The sequence below is a fragment of the Sus scrofa genome, chromosome 2, assembly GCF_054392235.1.
Source record: "Sus scrofa isolate SSC_HxYL_T2T_F1_AM1 chromosome 2, Sscrofa_HxYL_maternal_Yorkshire_Landrace_v2.0, whole genome shotgun sequence".
In the NCBI taxonomy this organism is placed as follows: domain Eukaryota; kingdom Metazoa; phylum Chordata; class Mammalia; order Artiodactyla; family Suidae; genus Sus; species Sus scrofa.
This window is the reverse complement of record NC_139384.1, coordinates 68,374,422-68,390,585: the sequence shown is the minus strand read 5'-3', so window position 1 is coordinate 68,390,585 and position 16,164 is coordinate 68,374,422. Positions and strand designations below refer to the sequence as shown.

The 16,164-nt window shown below is 50.7% G+C and overlaps 1 protein-coding gene across 4 annotated transcripts in view; it reads right to left on the bottom strand.

Annotated features, from left to right (window-relative positions):
- Positions 1–10,288, bottom strand: part of ELL (elongation factor for RNA polymerase II) — an 82,808-nt gene extending 72,520 nt beyond the window's left edge. For all 4 annotated transcript variants that reach the window (XR_014837408.1, XR_014837409.1, XM_021083507.2 and 1 more), the window contains exon 1: positions 10,138–10,288. Coding sequence is in view for 2 of the 4 variants with exons in the window: in XM_021083507.2 (XP_020939166.1) it covers positions 10,138–10,272 (135 nt within the window). In the remaining 2 variants the exon portion in view is untranslated. The remainder of the gene's footprint in view (positions 1–10,137) is intronic.
- Positions 10,289–16,164: the final 5,876 nt, after the last annotated feature.

Sequence of the window (16,164 nt, the reverse complement as noted above, 5' to 3'; positions counted from 1 at the left end):
CTGCCACAGAAGGAAGCCCCCAAGGGCAAACATTCATGCATTCAGTGAAAGCAGCCATGGAGTCAAGGCTCCCACAGGGAGCCCAGGAAGAGGCTACTGCCATCTACATCCACACAGAGAAGAACAGCCACAGCCACTCAGTCTGGGCTTCCCTGGATGATGAAACTAACCCCAACTTCCTGCTCAGGCATCCCTTACTCCCCACCTCCTCTGGCTGCCCCACCGCCCCCAGCCTTCCTCTCAGATTTCATGCATCCTTGGCCTTCTGGGGATGAGTTCACCTTCCCCACTTCCCGAGCACCTCCAGCCCATCTCTTGTTGCATTTCTCCCTCCAGGCAGCCATCACCCTTGGGTGGCCTCCCCCACAGGGATTTGAGAACTGGCCAGGCTGCTCACCAGTAAGTGCCAACTGGGTCAGTCTAATACACTCAACCAAGCTGGATAATAGAAGGGAGAGAACCCCCTCATATACCCAGGGAACAGCATTCCCAAGTAGAGAGGGGGTTTGGCCCCTGGAAGATGTCCTTGTGTGACTCCCCAACACCCACAAGCTTGAGCACAACCTAAAGGCAAAGATGGAGTCACCACAACCTGGGCTCTGTGCCTGACTCCTCACACTCTACCGGCAGTGGCCACCGACCCAGCAGACTCAGCAATCACCTCCAGACGCAGCCAGACCTGTCTCCAGAAACCTGGCCACCACCTCCTGGCCCTCCTCAGCTCCATCTGGCCCCTGTGCACTGCCCACTGAGGCCATGGGCAGGATCAAAGGGAATGCATGAGAGGGCCCAGTTCCCTCTGACAGTGTGGTAGACTTCCCAGTGGGAAAGTAGCTAAAAAAGACTTGAGAAAGCCATTTAATCTAGCCATGCTTTTATTCTGCAAAGAAATCCTTGACATCAGAGCCAAAGGAGTGGGTATTTTAAATTCCGAAAGGCTTCACTTTCTCAGGTCATTTGCAGGACATACACACATACACACCAACACACACACGGGGAGGAGTGGTTGGCATCCATAAGCATCGCCTGCCTGACCTGGGAGGCCACTACCACAACTGCCGGTAGTGAGGCTTAGGAGGGAGCCAGGGACTCCAGGTTGTCCGTAGGAGCTAGCTGGAGCCAGGCTACCTGACCCATTGTGTGACATCCTTCAAGGGAGGCATGTCCTTGTTAGGATACCCTCCCTGAGTATATAAGATGGACACAGGGGCAGCAAGGTAAACAAGGAGGAGCTGACTCTCTCCCGACAGGCCTAGATTAAAAACCAGGGTAGCTGGGGGGCACATACTCAAGAAAGGAACCTCTGTGCCGAGCTTCAGTTTCCCTTTTAGGAGGTCTACCAGAAGAATGCTGATGACAGAGCAATGGCGTGGAGGATTAACCATGGCCCTAGACCATCAGCAGCTCATTAATTTCTCAACAGCAGAGCAGTCCATGGCAGGCTAAACTACTCCAGGACCACCTGTTATAGAGTGTGCCTGGGAACACTGGGAAGTGATAAGTGGGTGTTGGGCCAATGTGCTCTGTACTTGGACGGCATAGCCCATTTGCCTGCCTGCCCATGAGGCTGACTATGGGTGACACTGACCCCCAAATGTTGTCTCAGGGTGCAGCCCCTCTGTCCAGGCCCAGCATTGGCTCCCCCAGCATCCAGTACACCCAACTGTCCAGAAACTCTCAACATCAGCCCAATAAACGAAATCTGCCATCCAACTGCCCGCAGCAAGGAACAAAATCCAAGAAAAGGAAAGGTGCTGGCTTTCAGAGCTGCCACATCCATTCAAAACCACCTTCAAATTGCACTCATTAGGACAATGACAAGAGCCTCAAGACATCCAAACCCTGGAACACCACAGCCACACATACATATCTTCCACCTCCCCCTGCACTAAGGATGATGATGATCACAACAACATCATCTATCCATTGCAGACCTGCAGCAGCTCTCTGATCAGACACAGTCACCTTTCCTCCAGCCAAGAGTCACTCCAGAGGTGACCATCAACATCTCAAGGCCTGCATAACCTGACTCTCATAAACCCGGCTCAGGCATGACAATAAGCCAACTATACAGAAGACATTTCTGCCCTATGGCCAGAATCAAGAAAGGTTAGGAATGTCTACCTCCCCCAACAAGACACAGGTGGCAGCCCAAATACTTCCCACATCTGCCCCCTTGCCCAACCCCTAGTGGGCCCTAGCTCAGGCCATTCAAGTTTCTCTCCCTGCTTCCCCACCTCCAGACCTGTCTTCCCTGACCATCCAACACCACGGGCTGGATTATACCTCTCCTGTGCCTTGAGATCAACACACCACAGTTGTACCACTCAGCACCTGCAACCTCTAGCTCCACTCACAAACACAGAGGTACACCGGGGACACCCCTCACCACAATTCAGCAACTCTGCACAGCCCACAGCACAGAGCAGACAAGGCTCCAGGCACCTAGGAAGCCCCAGGATCAGTGTGATGCTGGAAAAATACTGACATGTTAGAGTCCTCACTGAATGGAAAATGCAGCCAATAAATCGCAAAGTGTACCACTACAATAAAAAACATAGGGGAGTTCCCGTCGTGGCTCAGTGATTAACAAATCCGACTAGGAACCATGAGGTTGCGGGTTCAATCCCTGGCCTTGCTCAGTAGGTTAAGGATCCAGCGTTGCCGTGAGCTGTGGTATAGGTTACAGACACGGCTCGGATCCCGCGTTGCTGTGGCTCTAGTGTAGGCCAGTGGCTACAGCTCCGATTAGACCCCTAGCCTGGTGACCTCCATATGTCGAGGGAGCGGCCCAAGAAAATGGCAAAAAGACAAAAAAAAAAAAAAAGAGAGACATCCCATCATGGCTCAGCAGAAACAAATCTGACTGGCATCCATGAGGACACAGGTTCAATCCCTGGCCTTGCTCAGTGGGTTAAGGATCCACCATTCCTGTGATCTGTGGTGTAGGTTTCAGACGTGGCTTGGATACCATGTTGCTGTGGTTGTGGTATAGGCCAGCAGCTACAGCTCTGATTTGACGCCTAGCTTAGGAACTGCCATATGCCACAGATGTGGCCCTAAAAAGCAATAAATAAATAAATAAATAAACTTCTCAAACGAGTTGCTTTTAAATAGGAGACCCCATAAACTTCACAAACATGCAAAGGTCCCTCCCCTCTGGAGGGGTTGTGGCGAGTCACCAACGGACCCCTCTGACCTGGTGACTCAGCCAGGAGCCACATCTCAACGTGGCCAGGGAGGGACCCAGCTGGAAGGATATAATTAGCACCAGACTACAGTGCAGCCACTTAGTGTGGGGACCGGAGGTCTCCCCCCAAATGGTTTACCTGGACATCAGCTTCTTTACTAAAAAGCGAAGTGACAAAACTACACATTATGGCTATCTGTGTCACCGCACTACAAGTCAGAGGTCATTTGGAGGAATCATTCTGGAAAGCATCCCTTTGAGCTCTGGGTGACTTCAGAGTGGCCACATATAGCTAGAGAGGAGATCTCAGACAACTCCAGGCCACCTGAGTCACAGACCAAGGAGAAAGTCATAAAAGCAGAGAGCAGGGGACCAAGGCCCTGCAAATGAAAGACCCAGGGAAGGCAAAACCCAAAGGCACAGGATGAACTGCCAACTAGGGCCCTGCCAGGCATGTCAAGCAGGGCTGCTGTCACAAAGAAGTAAATTTCCCAAAATCAGGGTCTGCTTTGGGACCAGAGCTGCATGGAACAGGAGAAGCAGCCTTGTTTTTCAAGGACTCCTCAAAGATGTCACAATCCGGTGTGATGTCAAAATTACTTCAAGGGTGATGAACTCTGGCCCTGCCGATGAGTCAACAGAGAGTGGGTTTCCGAGAGCTGCCAGCTGTTTACACACAATCACCATGGTGAACGGTTGCCAGAAGTCTAGTCAAGGGTCACAGGGGCCAAAACGGGGGAGGGGGGTGGGGGGGGCTTGACCTTCATACACAGCCTCATTGGCCATCTTCATACACAGCCTCATTGGCCAGCACTCACTCCACACCCCAGGTTGCTAACCTTCCCTCAGTACCTATGAGATATGCTCCTCCTGGGAGGGAAATGTCCCCACAACTATCAAGTGCCCACCTTGAAACACAAGCCCTACTGAACCTCTACGTCATGATCCTGACATCAATGGGCCAGCCCACTCTTCCCAGCCACCACCCTTCAGAGGGGCAGACCTCAGGGCCATACACTGCATCCAAGCCAGATGTCCGCTTCCCAGCCCCATCCCAGTTGGGAGACTCCTGCTGTCTCAGCCTCCCAGGGTCTTCACTCATTTCCTCACTGGAGAAATGGGAACCACCCCCCATTACAAAGCTGACAGCCAGGGGACAAGATGAAGTAACACATACAGCTCAGGTCAGTGCTGGCATGCAGGACATGATCCACAGGTGCTGGTGACCATTTGCAGGCTTTTTCAGGGGACGGGGCACAGTACAGTCAAAAGCTGGCAACTTTAGGAATATGCAATGGCCATTCAGGTCACTAACGCTCCCGGGAGCCTGAAACACTGGCACTACATAAGGACTTACCCAGTGGGACTCTCTTTCCTAGCTGTGTCCCAGTGGCTCAAACTTCCTCCCAACTCAAGTAGCATCCTGGGCCAATAAGGGCAATCTAAGTGACCACAGACAGGCAACACTGCCCCTCAGAACCTCAACTGCCCCCAGTGAACAGTGGGAACAATAAGCTAGCCTTCCTGCCAAGACTGTCAAGAAGATAAGATGTGGAGTTCCCGTCGTGGCGCAGTGGTTAACGAATCCGACTAGGAACCATGAGGTTGTGGGTTCGGTCCCTGCCCTTGCTCAGTGGGTTAACGATCCGGCGTTGCCATGAGCTGTGGTGTAGGTTGCAGACACGGCTCGGATCCCGCGTTGCTGTGGCTCTGGTGTAGGCTAGTGGCTACAGCTCTGATTCGACCCCTAGCCTGGGAACCTCCATATGCCGCGGGAGCGGCCCAAGAAATAGCAAAAAGACAAAAAAAAAAAAAAAAAGAAGATGAGATGTACCTGGACAAAGGGCTTACAGGGGCCTGGCCTATGGCCAGGAGGGGCAGCACATTTCTAGTCCCAAGATGGTCTGAAAAGCAGACAAGAAGCTAACTGGTTAGGGCCAAGTGGGGCACACCCTCTCCCAGGGAGAAGAGATGTAGGCATCTCCTGGGGCCTCTTTGTGGGAGGGGAGCAGAGGCTAAATTAAGGCTCCTCCTGCCACCAGTGCCCAGGCTGACACCCACACAGCTGCCCCCTTAGCAGCAGGCGAGCAACCCCCAGTTCAGCTCTAGAACAGTCCCAGAGTAATTACTGCATAACTTCTCTCTAAATGCCCATCCCAGGACAGAGCCCTGAAGCTGCCCCCACTCCTTTACGTGGGCCTCACCCCCCACCCAAACACCCTCAAGGCCTTTGCATGTGCCACCTCTGGAACCCCCCTTAGACCACAGCTCTGGCATCTCCTAGGAGTGCCCCCCGCTCTTTTTTTTTTTTTTTTTTTTTTTGGCTGCACCCAAGGCATATAGAAGTTCCTGTGCCAGTGATCAAATCCAAGCCACAGCTAAGACCTATGCCACAGCTGTGGCAACACTGAATCCTTAGCACATTGCACTGGGCCAGGGATCAAACCCGAGCTGCTGCAGAGACAATGCTGGATTCTTAACACATTGCGCTACAGTGGGACTCCTAGGGGTGCCTCTCTTAATCAGGGCCCTTTCACATCACCTCATTTTATTTCCTTCCTGACACTGACCACTGACAAGTTCTTCAGGCTGATTTCTGTGCCACCCTGTTCATCATCTGTCTCTTGCCTCATGACACTGAGAGCTGTCTTGGTTACTTGTAAATGTCCAGCCTCTGAGCAGTGGTCCTGTATAGACTAGGCACTCAGTCAGATTCAGTTAGACGTAGGAGCCCAGGCTCCTTGTCTCCCATGGTCTCTGCTCAAACCTTCAGGTGGGAACTGGCCCTGGGTACCTGCACTAAGTGCTGAGAACATGGGAAAGGTCAGGGTTATACTGAGGGCCACACACATGCCAAGAGAATCCTTACAGCCCACAGAGGAAGAACTAGAGTTCAGAGAGGGCAGGGCCTGGGACCCTCAGAGTCCAGAGGGAAGGATCTGGAGGTGGGAGGGGTCAGACACTGGGATACCCACAACCCTGAGAGCAAAAGGATTAGGAGTGAGAGAAGTCAGGTACTGGGACACTTAAAATCCTAAAGAGAAGGATACAAAGAGGCAACTGGATCTCACCACCTGAGGAGGAGGATCCGGCCTAGGAAAGTCAGGCACTGGCCCAAGGCCTCATGAAGGCAGAGTCAAGATTCAAACCCAGATAGGCTCCCATCCCCAGGTTTCTTGGGCCCCTCCCTGGGCCCTCAAATTTTCCTGAACAACAACAAAACGCTCCTCTCTCTTCAGGACCTTATAATCAATGAGAGGAGACTGTCACTCAGCAACAGAGCCCACCAAATCCAATCATGAAATATCCAGGTGGTTGAGGCAAGTGTCCCAAGGAAGGTTACTTCCTCAGAGTCAGTGTCAGGGACGCATCCCTGAATAGGCACATGATGCTATATCAGAAAGATGGGTTGTGTTCACACTTCCTCTCTCTTCTTTCCCGAAGTAACTCATCACAGTGAACACGCAGATCCACGGGAGCAGCTGCTTTGGGACTCACTTGAGACCACACGAAGCCCAAGTCTGGACAGTGGCAGCTGCACGTATTACTACATCTTTACCTTCCATTTCATTCCAAGCTGGTCACTAGGTCTGTACAAAGGCAGCTCAAAACACAGACCCCTCTGGAAAGGGTAGCTGTCAGGGACTTCTACTTGGGCTACTCCAACAGCTAGGATTACAAGGCTCCTGGGAGCCACAGAGGAAGTTTTGAAGGAAGCTCCTCTCCAGTACCCTGCCATATCTTAATCTGTAAAAACCTCTTTGTAATTACAGATTACCCTCCAGCAACAGGGGAGTTAGAGGCACCAACCCCCACCCAAGCAGTCGAAAAAAATCACGAATACACTTGACAGTTGGCCCTCCATATCCCAAATTCTGCATCTGCAGATTCAACCAACTGTGAGTCCCATACACCGTGACACATATTTAGTGAAAAAAATCCATGTATATGTGGACCCAGGCAGTTCAAACCCATTGTTCTAGAGGCAACTATAAAAAGTAAAAGTAGAAGTTTCCGTCGTTGCTCAGTGGTTAACGAACCCGACTAGGAACGATGAGGTTGCAGGTTCGATCCCTGGCCTTGCTCAGTGGGTTAAGGATCTAGCGTTGCTGTGAGTTCTGGTGTAGGTTGCAGACGCAGCTCGGACCCCGCATTGCTGTGGCTCTGGCGTAGGCCAGTGGCTACAGCTCCAATTGGACCCCTAACCTGGGAACCTCCATATGCCGTGGGAGCAGCCCTAAAAAAGGCAAAAATCCAAAAAAAAAACTAAAAGTAGGAGTTGCCATTGTGGTGCAGCAGAAATGAATCCGACTAGTATCCACGAGGATGCAGGTTCGATCCCTGGCTTCACTCAGTAGGTTAAGGACCTGGCGTTGCCCTGAGCTGTGCTGTACATTGTAGACGCAGCTCGGATCCCGCATTGCTGTGGCTGTGGCATAAGCTGGCAGGTACAGCTCCAATTCAACCCCTGGCCTGGGAACCTCCATATGCCACAAGTGCAGCCCTAAAAAGCAAAAAAAAAAAAAAAAAAAAAGTAAAAGTAAAAACCCTCTTCACAAGTTGTCACTGGCAAACTATATAACCATGGCACTAGAGAATAGGAAACTCTAGACAGACACTACTGACAGTCACAAGTCACACATAAAGAGCTTTGTTAACAACCAATCATCCTTCTCTGGTCACACAAACAAATTCTTCAAGTCACCTTCCCCATACCCACCACCCAAGAGCACTGAGTGTGCCCGAGCTGCCCTGATTTTACCTCAGTCCACTATTGAGTAAGATTAAATATGAAATTGCCAAGTAACTTAAATTACCAGTCAGCCTCTGAGAAAAATGAAAGTTTGAGTCAACCCCAAAATTTAGCTCAAAGTCAACCCCAAAATTTAGCTCACCCAGCCAAGTTAACACAAATGGCTTGGAGAAGCTCTAAGAGGGAGCCTCATCTGGCTGATCAACACCAATGTACACAGCTGGGCTCTGCATGGGACAAACTTGAGTCTGCAGTTATACCTTCACCCTCACAGGAGGAAGATCCAGCTCAGGGGATGTAACCAACACCCTAAATTAAAAATAGCAGCGTGACAGCATGAGGTGGATGCAGAGACAGGCCTTCCTGACGAGTAGATCAAGGGAGGGCAGCATGGCAGGGAAGGCGGGGCTCCTAACCCTCAGTGACCAGGTACCAAGTTCACCTTATTTACATGACTCACCAGCTCTCCCCCAGCTGTTTCTAGGAAAGCCCGCCTTCCTGCAGAACAAGTTGGAATTGCCCAGGGAAAAAGTCACCGGGCTGGAATTCCACAAGGAAGGCTCAAGCTGGCCACCATGCCCCCTCCTCCTCACCTGCAGTGGCACCCCAGGCTCACCTTGGGGAATCACTTTTGACAAGGTGAGAATTTGCTCTTCCAACAAAGATGAAGTCCCTGTTCTATGAAGAGAAAACTGAGACGCAAGAACAGGAAGGAAATTGCCCCCAAAAGTGGAAAGAAGCCAGGGAAGGGTGGGCACGGGTAACAAGACAGGGGAAAAAATTCCCGGCTTAGCTAATGGTGCCGAACAAGTCCAGGGCAGGAAGAAAGCCACATTCCTTCCTAGTTAGTCTCTCTCCTCACCCGCCCTGAGCCCCCCCCCAGCCCCAGTACACACACACACACACACACACACACACACACACACACACACACACACACACACACACACACACTCTCTCTCTCTCTCTCTCTCTCTCTCTCTCTCTCTCTCTCTCTCACTCTCTCTCTCTCTCTCTTCTTTCTCTTTCTCTCAGAGGGCGGGGCCTTCCTGAACCTGACACCAGACCCCTTGCTCCCCCTAGCCACGATGAAGCCCCTACTTTCCCAGTGAGGAGGTAAAAGGGCTCCCAAACCACTTCCCCTCAGGACCTGACCACTGGGCACCTGCAACTTCTGTCCCAACACAGGAGGAGGGCGCCATGACACAAACAGAAATGGGAAGAAGCAGTTTCTGACCAGGGCCCCAGATGTACCCTACAGTCAGGCCTGAAAGAAGGTACACAGAAGCCTCTCCCCAACCCCCCCCACCCCCCGCCAGGTGGCAGAACTGAAACGCCTTGAACTTAGCCAGATGGACCCAAATCAGCCCCTGAGAAGTTTGTGAGTCAGGAGCCAGGTGCGGTGGCCAGAGCTCCCTCCCAGGTGCCCACCACAGGCTCCCAATCTTCTAAAGGCACCATACCAGCAATCCCCCCCTCCACAATCACAGCCTCTTCTTCTCAAAACACTCCTACTCTCTAAAGGTGTCCAGTGAGACCTGGTCACCTGGGGAGTTGGAGGCGAGTTGACAGGTTTTGCCCAAATTTCCTTTCCCAGGAACGAAAAGTGAACCCAACTCCAGGGGCCTCATTGGAAAGCATCAAAGACAGCCCCCAAGTGCAGACACAACCTCCCCATACAAACGGAACAAAACCCCACAGGTGCTCCGACAGCGGTGCCCCACTGACCCACCCTACCAGTGACCAAGACGGAAAAGCTGCTCCTCGGGAGTGCAGGCAGTCATCCCTACCGGCCATCCCGCAAAGGAGCCAAAGAAGCCCCAAACCCCCACCTCCGAGCTCGGACAGCGGGGCCTCCACCCCTTCCCCTGAACAGGTGAAAAGACCAGTTCCTGCTCAGGTGCCGGATGGGCCGAGAAAGGCGCCGGACAGACCCCCTATCCCCAGACCAGGAGCGAGAGTTCGGGCCCCATGGCCGCCCCGGGCCACCCGCCAGGTTCTCCTCCCGGCGCCGAGGTTCCCTGCGCTCCGAGCCGGACAGGCGCCTACCCCGCGCCCCGCTGGCCCAGGAACTCACAAGCAGCACCTAAGAAGCCGGACCCCGCGCCCCCAGGCTAGGACGCCGTGGCGAGAGGAGCGCGAGGCCGACCTGCGTCCCGATGTCCCCGACGGCCGCACCGCCTGCACCGCTCACCTGGCAGACGCGGTAATTCTCGAAGGCCCTCAGAGCACTGTCGGTGAGCTTCACGTGGAACACGGACACCTTGCTACCGTCGCTCACTCGCCCGCACGACAGCCCGTAGCTCCGAGCCTCCTTCAGCGCCGCCATCTTGCGACCATCGCTCCCCCGCCCCCCCTTCCCGGCTCCAGTGCGGGCGGTGCGCCGGCCACGCCCCACCCTGCTGCCCGCTGACGTGCTGCATTATTCATAAGACGCGGCTGGCCACGCCCTCGCCGGAACCCCCCTAGAACCACAGACGCCGCGGTACCGCCCGCTGACGTGCTGCACTATTCATGAGATGCGGCTGGCCACGCATCATGTGGGCCCAGGGAATCCCATAGTTACCGCCCCGACTTCCTGCATTTTCGTAAGGCGTGGATGGACTCCCCCCATCCCTAACCTCTCAAGACCCTAGAGGTGTCCACTTCCGCGCCCGGACTCCGCCTCGACACGCGCGCTCCTTCAAGCCCCGCCTCAGTGTGTATTATTCATGATCTTGACTCAGCCAGGCAAGTCGAAGCACCGCCCCACCAGCCAATGACGTGATGTATTATTTATGAGGTCTCTCCAAGTCTTCCGTCTTTGGCTTCAGCGAGGAGCCGCATTGAGGGCGTGGGAGGGGGCGGGGCCCGCGCAAAGCACGTGGGGGGAGGGATCCGCTGCTGGATGGGCGTGGCTATGTAAACTGAGCGCGCGTTGGACGCTGGGTTGGGCTAATAGGGTTCCCCTAAGGTGGGCCTGGGGCTGTTGGATGATTGGGGGTCAGATTAACTTTGCTCATGGTAACAGTAGATTTCTTTTTAAATTAAAATATAGTTAATTTACAGTGTTGTGCTAAGGGTAGACTTAGAATAAAATCCTACACCCCCCAGAGCCCTGAGAGATGGTGATTGTCCTGCTCACCCATTAAAAAAAAAAATTTCACCTATCATGAAGTTAGTTAATGTGTACAATTCTGTGGCATTTAATACATCCACAATGCTGTGCAGCCACTACCACCATCTAGTTCCAGAACGTTTTCATCACCCCTAAAGGAAAAACCCACACCCACAAAGTAGTCACTCCTCATTCCCCCTTCCCAGGCCCTAGTAACCACTAACCTACTTTCTGTATCTATGGACATTTCTCTTTTTTCCTTTTTTGGCTGCCCCGTGGCATATAGAGTTCCCTGGGCCAGGGATCAGATCCAAGCCTCAATCCAGACCTAAGCCTCAGCTGCAGCAACTCCAGATCTTTTACCTACTGTGCCAGGCCAGGGCTCAAACCTGCATCCTGGCACTGCAGAGACACCGCAGATCCTGTTGCACAATAGCAGGGACTCCTTCTCATTTTAATCTAATTACAGACAGTGGTCATAGGATGAAGTGAGGCAAGGGAGGAAGGTGAATTCAGGGACTTTCTATGTGTTTCTACCCAGATGATCTTGTTAGCTCTGCCTATCACTACCAGGCCGGCACTGCCATCTATTTACCCCTTGACCATGAACCTAAAGGCTGATCCTAAAGGCAATGCTAGATTCCTTGCAACTTTTTCCCATGCCTGTCATTAATATCTCCGTTTACAAATGGAGAAACAGAATCAAAGGAATGAGACAGCAGGGGTATACACCCTGCCAGTGAATGGCCTGCCTGAAACTTTGAACTTGGATCTTTCTGACCCAGAGCCCTCCCGACTACATTTTTTCCTGCCTCTGCTACCTGGGTCCCTTTCTATATTGCAGTGTTCCTAATTCTCTTAACTTCTCTAAGCCCTCAGTTTCCTCATCTGGCAGATGGGTCCAAACCACTGTATCCTTTCTATATTTCTTCATTGAAAACCTCCAGCACTGGGTGGTTGTGCTGAATTAATAATGGATGTCATTTAATACGCACAACACAGCTATCAGCCCATTTCATAGATGAGAACAAGGGTCAGAGAGGTCTCACATGCTACTGCAGAAATTCCAACTCCAGCCTGTTTGAGCCCAAGGCCAAAACTCTGGGATCCTCCACCCTTTACCTAGGATCTGTCCATTCTATGGGGAAGATGCTGGCACTTGCTCGCACACTAACCAGTCTGCCCACTGTTGTGTCCAGCTGTTTATCTGGGAGACCGGGCCAGGTAAGAATTAGAATAGACCAGGGTTTCATTGCACCTAGAAAGAAGGGGCAGGTGGGGTGGCTGAGGAGCAGGCAGTCTGGAGTTTAGAAGATGGGAAGGGGAAAGACGGCCAGACTGCTAAATGAAGTAGAACATTGGAAAAGCAGCTGTGAGTGCTTACTGGCTTTCTGAGTGACATTGGGAAAAGCACTTCCCTTCTCTGAGCCTAAATGCATTCATCTAAGAAACAGACAGCAATACTAATAACAGTCACCTCGCGTTGAATGCTTAAGATACACCAGACTCTGTGCTCAGTGTTTGGCACCCATGACTGCATTTTGGGGCAGATACAGTGGTTCGGATCCATCTGCCAGATGAGGAAATTGAGGGCTTAGAAAAGTTAAGAGAATTAAGAACACTGCAACCAGGGGCTGTGCTCCACTTTATACTTAATGCCCCAAGGAGTTCCTGTTGTGGCTCAGCAGTAACAAACCCAACTAGTATCCATGAGGATGTGGGTTCGATCCCTGGCCTCACTCAGTAGCTTAAGGATCTGGCATTGCCTGAGCTGTGGTGTAGTTCACAGACACAGCTTGGATCCCAAGTTGCTGAGGCTGTGGCGCAGGTCAGCAGCTGCAGCTCCTATTCAACCCCTAGCCTGGGAATTTCTGAATGCTGTGGGTGTGGCCCTAAAAAGAAAAAAAATTATATATATAATAATATATAAAGTATACATATACATACTTAATGCTCCAGTGTCTCCCAATAGGATCCCAAGAACAGTCATGGAGGAAATCATCAGGAATTGGCATGCTCTACAAAGTCTCTAAGAACTAGGTCAGCCAAGAAATTGGAAGCTAGTTGATCACCTTGGGTGGGCTTTCAACACATAATCTACCTAGTAAGCTCATTGCAGAAGTTCTAGCTTTATGATGACCCTAGTGTGACCCTCACCCCATGTAGCCTTGGATATGTCCCATCCTCTCTGTTCCTCACTTTGCTCATCCATAAACAAAATATCAGTATTTACCCAAGAGCCTGACCCTAGACCAAAAACAAATGACATCACCATGGAAATCATTATTTTTATTATTAATGGGTTTACAAGAGTTTATCTACGCAATCCCTTTTCGTTAGACATTTATGGTGTTTGCAGTGTATGGGGTTTTAAACCACACTGGGATGAACACCCACTATTCACTGTTTGTCTATTGCTAACATACGTATTAGCAATTGCTGTATACTGATGCATAACAAAGTACCGCAAACTTAGTGGCTTAATACTGGGAACATTTATTATCTCCGTTTCTATGAGTTATAAATCTGGTATATTTTGTTTTTTGTTTTTTTTTTAATGTCTGACTTCTATAATTTATTTTTTTTTATTTTCCCACTGTACAGCAAGGGGGTCAGGTTATCCTTACATGTATACATTACAATTACATTTTTTCCCCAAAAATCTGGTATATTTTGGAGTTCCCTGGTGGCTCAGTGAGTTAAGGACCCAGTGTTGTCACTGCTGTGGCTGTGGCGCAGGTTGCCCTGGCCCTGGAACTTCTGCATGCCTGAGGAGCAACAACAACAACAAATCTGGTATATGTATATATATTTTTTTAATTACACAAATGAATTTATCACATTTGTAGTTGTATAATGATCATAACAGTCTGATTTCACAGGATAACCCAAGCACATCCCCCACCCCAAACTGTCTCCTCAGAGACCATAAATTTTTTTTTTTTTTTGTCTTTTTTTTGCCATTTCTTGGGCCGCTCCTGCGGCATATGGAGGTTCCCAGGCTAGGGGTTGAATCAGAGCTATAGTCACCGGACTATGCCAGAGCCACAGCAACGCGGGATCCGAGCCGCATCTGCAACCTACACCACAGCTCACGGCAACGCCGGATCGTTAACCCACTGAGCAAGGGCAGGGACCGAACCCGCAAGCTCATGGTTCCTAGTCGGATTCGTTAACCCCTGCGCCACGATGGGAACTCCCATAAATTTTTCAATGTCTGTGAGTCAGCATCTGTTCTGCAAAGAAGTTCAATCTATCCTTTTTTCAGATTCCACATGTCAATGAAAGCATTTGATGTTCGTGTCTCATCGTATGGCTGACTTCACTTAGCATGATAGTTTCTAGGTCCATCCATGTTGCTAAAAATGCCAGTAGTTTGTTCTTTTAATGGCTGAATAATATTCCATTGTGTATATGTACCACGTCTTCTTGATCCATGCCTCTGTCGATGGACATTTAGGTTGTTTCCATGTTTTGGCTGTTGTAGATAGTGCTGCAATAAACAATGGAGTACATGTGTCTTTGCAAGTCATGGTTTTCTCTGGATAGATGCCCAGGAGTGGGATTGCTGGATCAAATGGTAGTTCTATGTTTAGTTTTCTGAGGAATCTCCATACTGCTTTCCACAGTGGCCACACCAATTTACAATCCCACCAACAGTGTGCTAGGGTTCCTTTTTCTCCACACTCTCTCCAGCACTTATTGTTTGCAGACTTTTTGATGATGGCCATTCTGGCTGGTGTATGGTGGTACCTCAGAGTGGTTTGGATTTGCATTTCTCTAATGACGAGTGATGTTGAACATCTTTTCTCGTGTTTCTCGGCCATCTGTATGTCTTCTTCTGTTTAGATCTTCTGCCCATTTTCTGATGGGGTTGTTTGTTTTTTTGGTATGGAGCTGCAGAAGGCGTTTATAAATTTTGGAGATTAATCCCTTGTCAGTCGATTCACTTGCAAACTGGTATATTTTAACTGGGTCTCTGCTCAGGGTCTCATGAGGCTGAAATCAAGATGTTGGCTGGACTGTGTCTTCATCTAGAGGCCCCGCTGGAGAAGGAGCTGTGTCTAAGCTCCTTCAGGTTTTTGGCAGAACTAATTTTTGGGTGGTTGTAGGACTAAGGTCCTCACTTCCTTGCTATCTGCTATCCAAATGCTGGCCATATGGCCCCCTCTATTCAGTAAGAGAGACCTCCCTCACGTTGAATCCCCCTGACTTCTTCTTCTACATCCAGCAGGGTCAGGGCCACCCCAGATTATCTCCATATCTTAAGGGAAACTGTGCCCAGTAACAATACAATCGTGGGAGTGAGATCTACTCCATTCCCACTCCTGGGATGATGCAGGATGGGAAATCTCAGGAACGCCTTAAATTTCCTGCAATGCACAGCTCTTAGAGATGACTCTCTGCACAGTTTGTCCCACACTTCCTGAAAGTTGAGTAGCTAGGTCAGAGCAAATGGGCCTTAGGGATTTTGAAGCATACAGTCTTGCAGCAGAGGGAACATGAGGATATGTGAGAGTGCTCTGTTTGGAGCCAGCCCCTCTGCAAGGGGTTGGGGCAGCGGGGTGGCCAGCATGCAATCCCAGGGTCCCATGCCTGCTCCACTGCTCCCTTAGCTGGGTACCTCAGAGCTAGCAAGCCCACCCTGGGGGGCCTCAAGGCTTATTTGTGCAATAGGAAGGCTCATAGCCCCTCTCAGGATGGTGGTAAAGACATACGTTATTAGGGATCCCCAAGACCACTCTCAGGTTTGCTCATTCACTAGGGCTCACAGAACTCAGAAGAGCTGTTATATTTGTGGCTAGACTTGATCACAGTGAAAAGACATGGTCTAAGATCAGCAAAAGAAGCCTGCAAAAGGCAGAAACCAAGAGAAAGCCAGCACCAGCTTCCGTTTGCAGACAGTACTTACTTAATTTTCCCAGCAACAATTGTGGCAACACACATTCTTTCAACCAAAGAAGCTCACCCAAGCCTTGTCCAGGGTTGTTGTTGGGGAGGAGGGGTCAGTAATGAAGATATGGCTGAACACCCATGGGACTGAACTCAAGTCTTCAGCCCATCCAGAGGTTAAACTAATATACCATGTGGTCAAAAGCCCTTAGCATAGTCTTAGTGTGGACA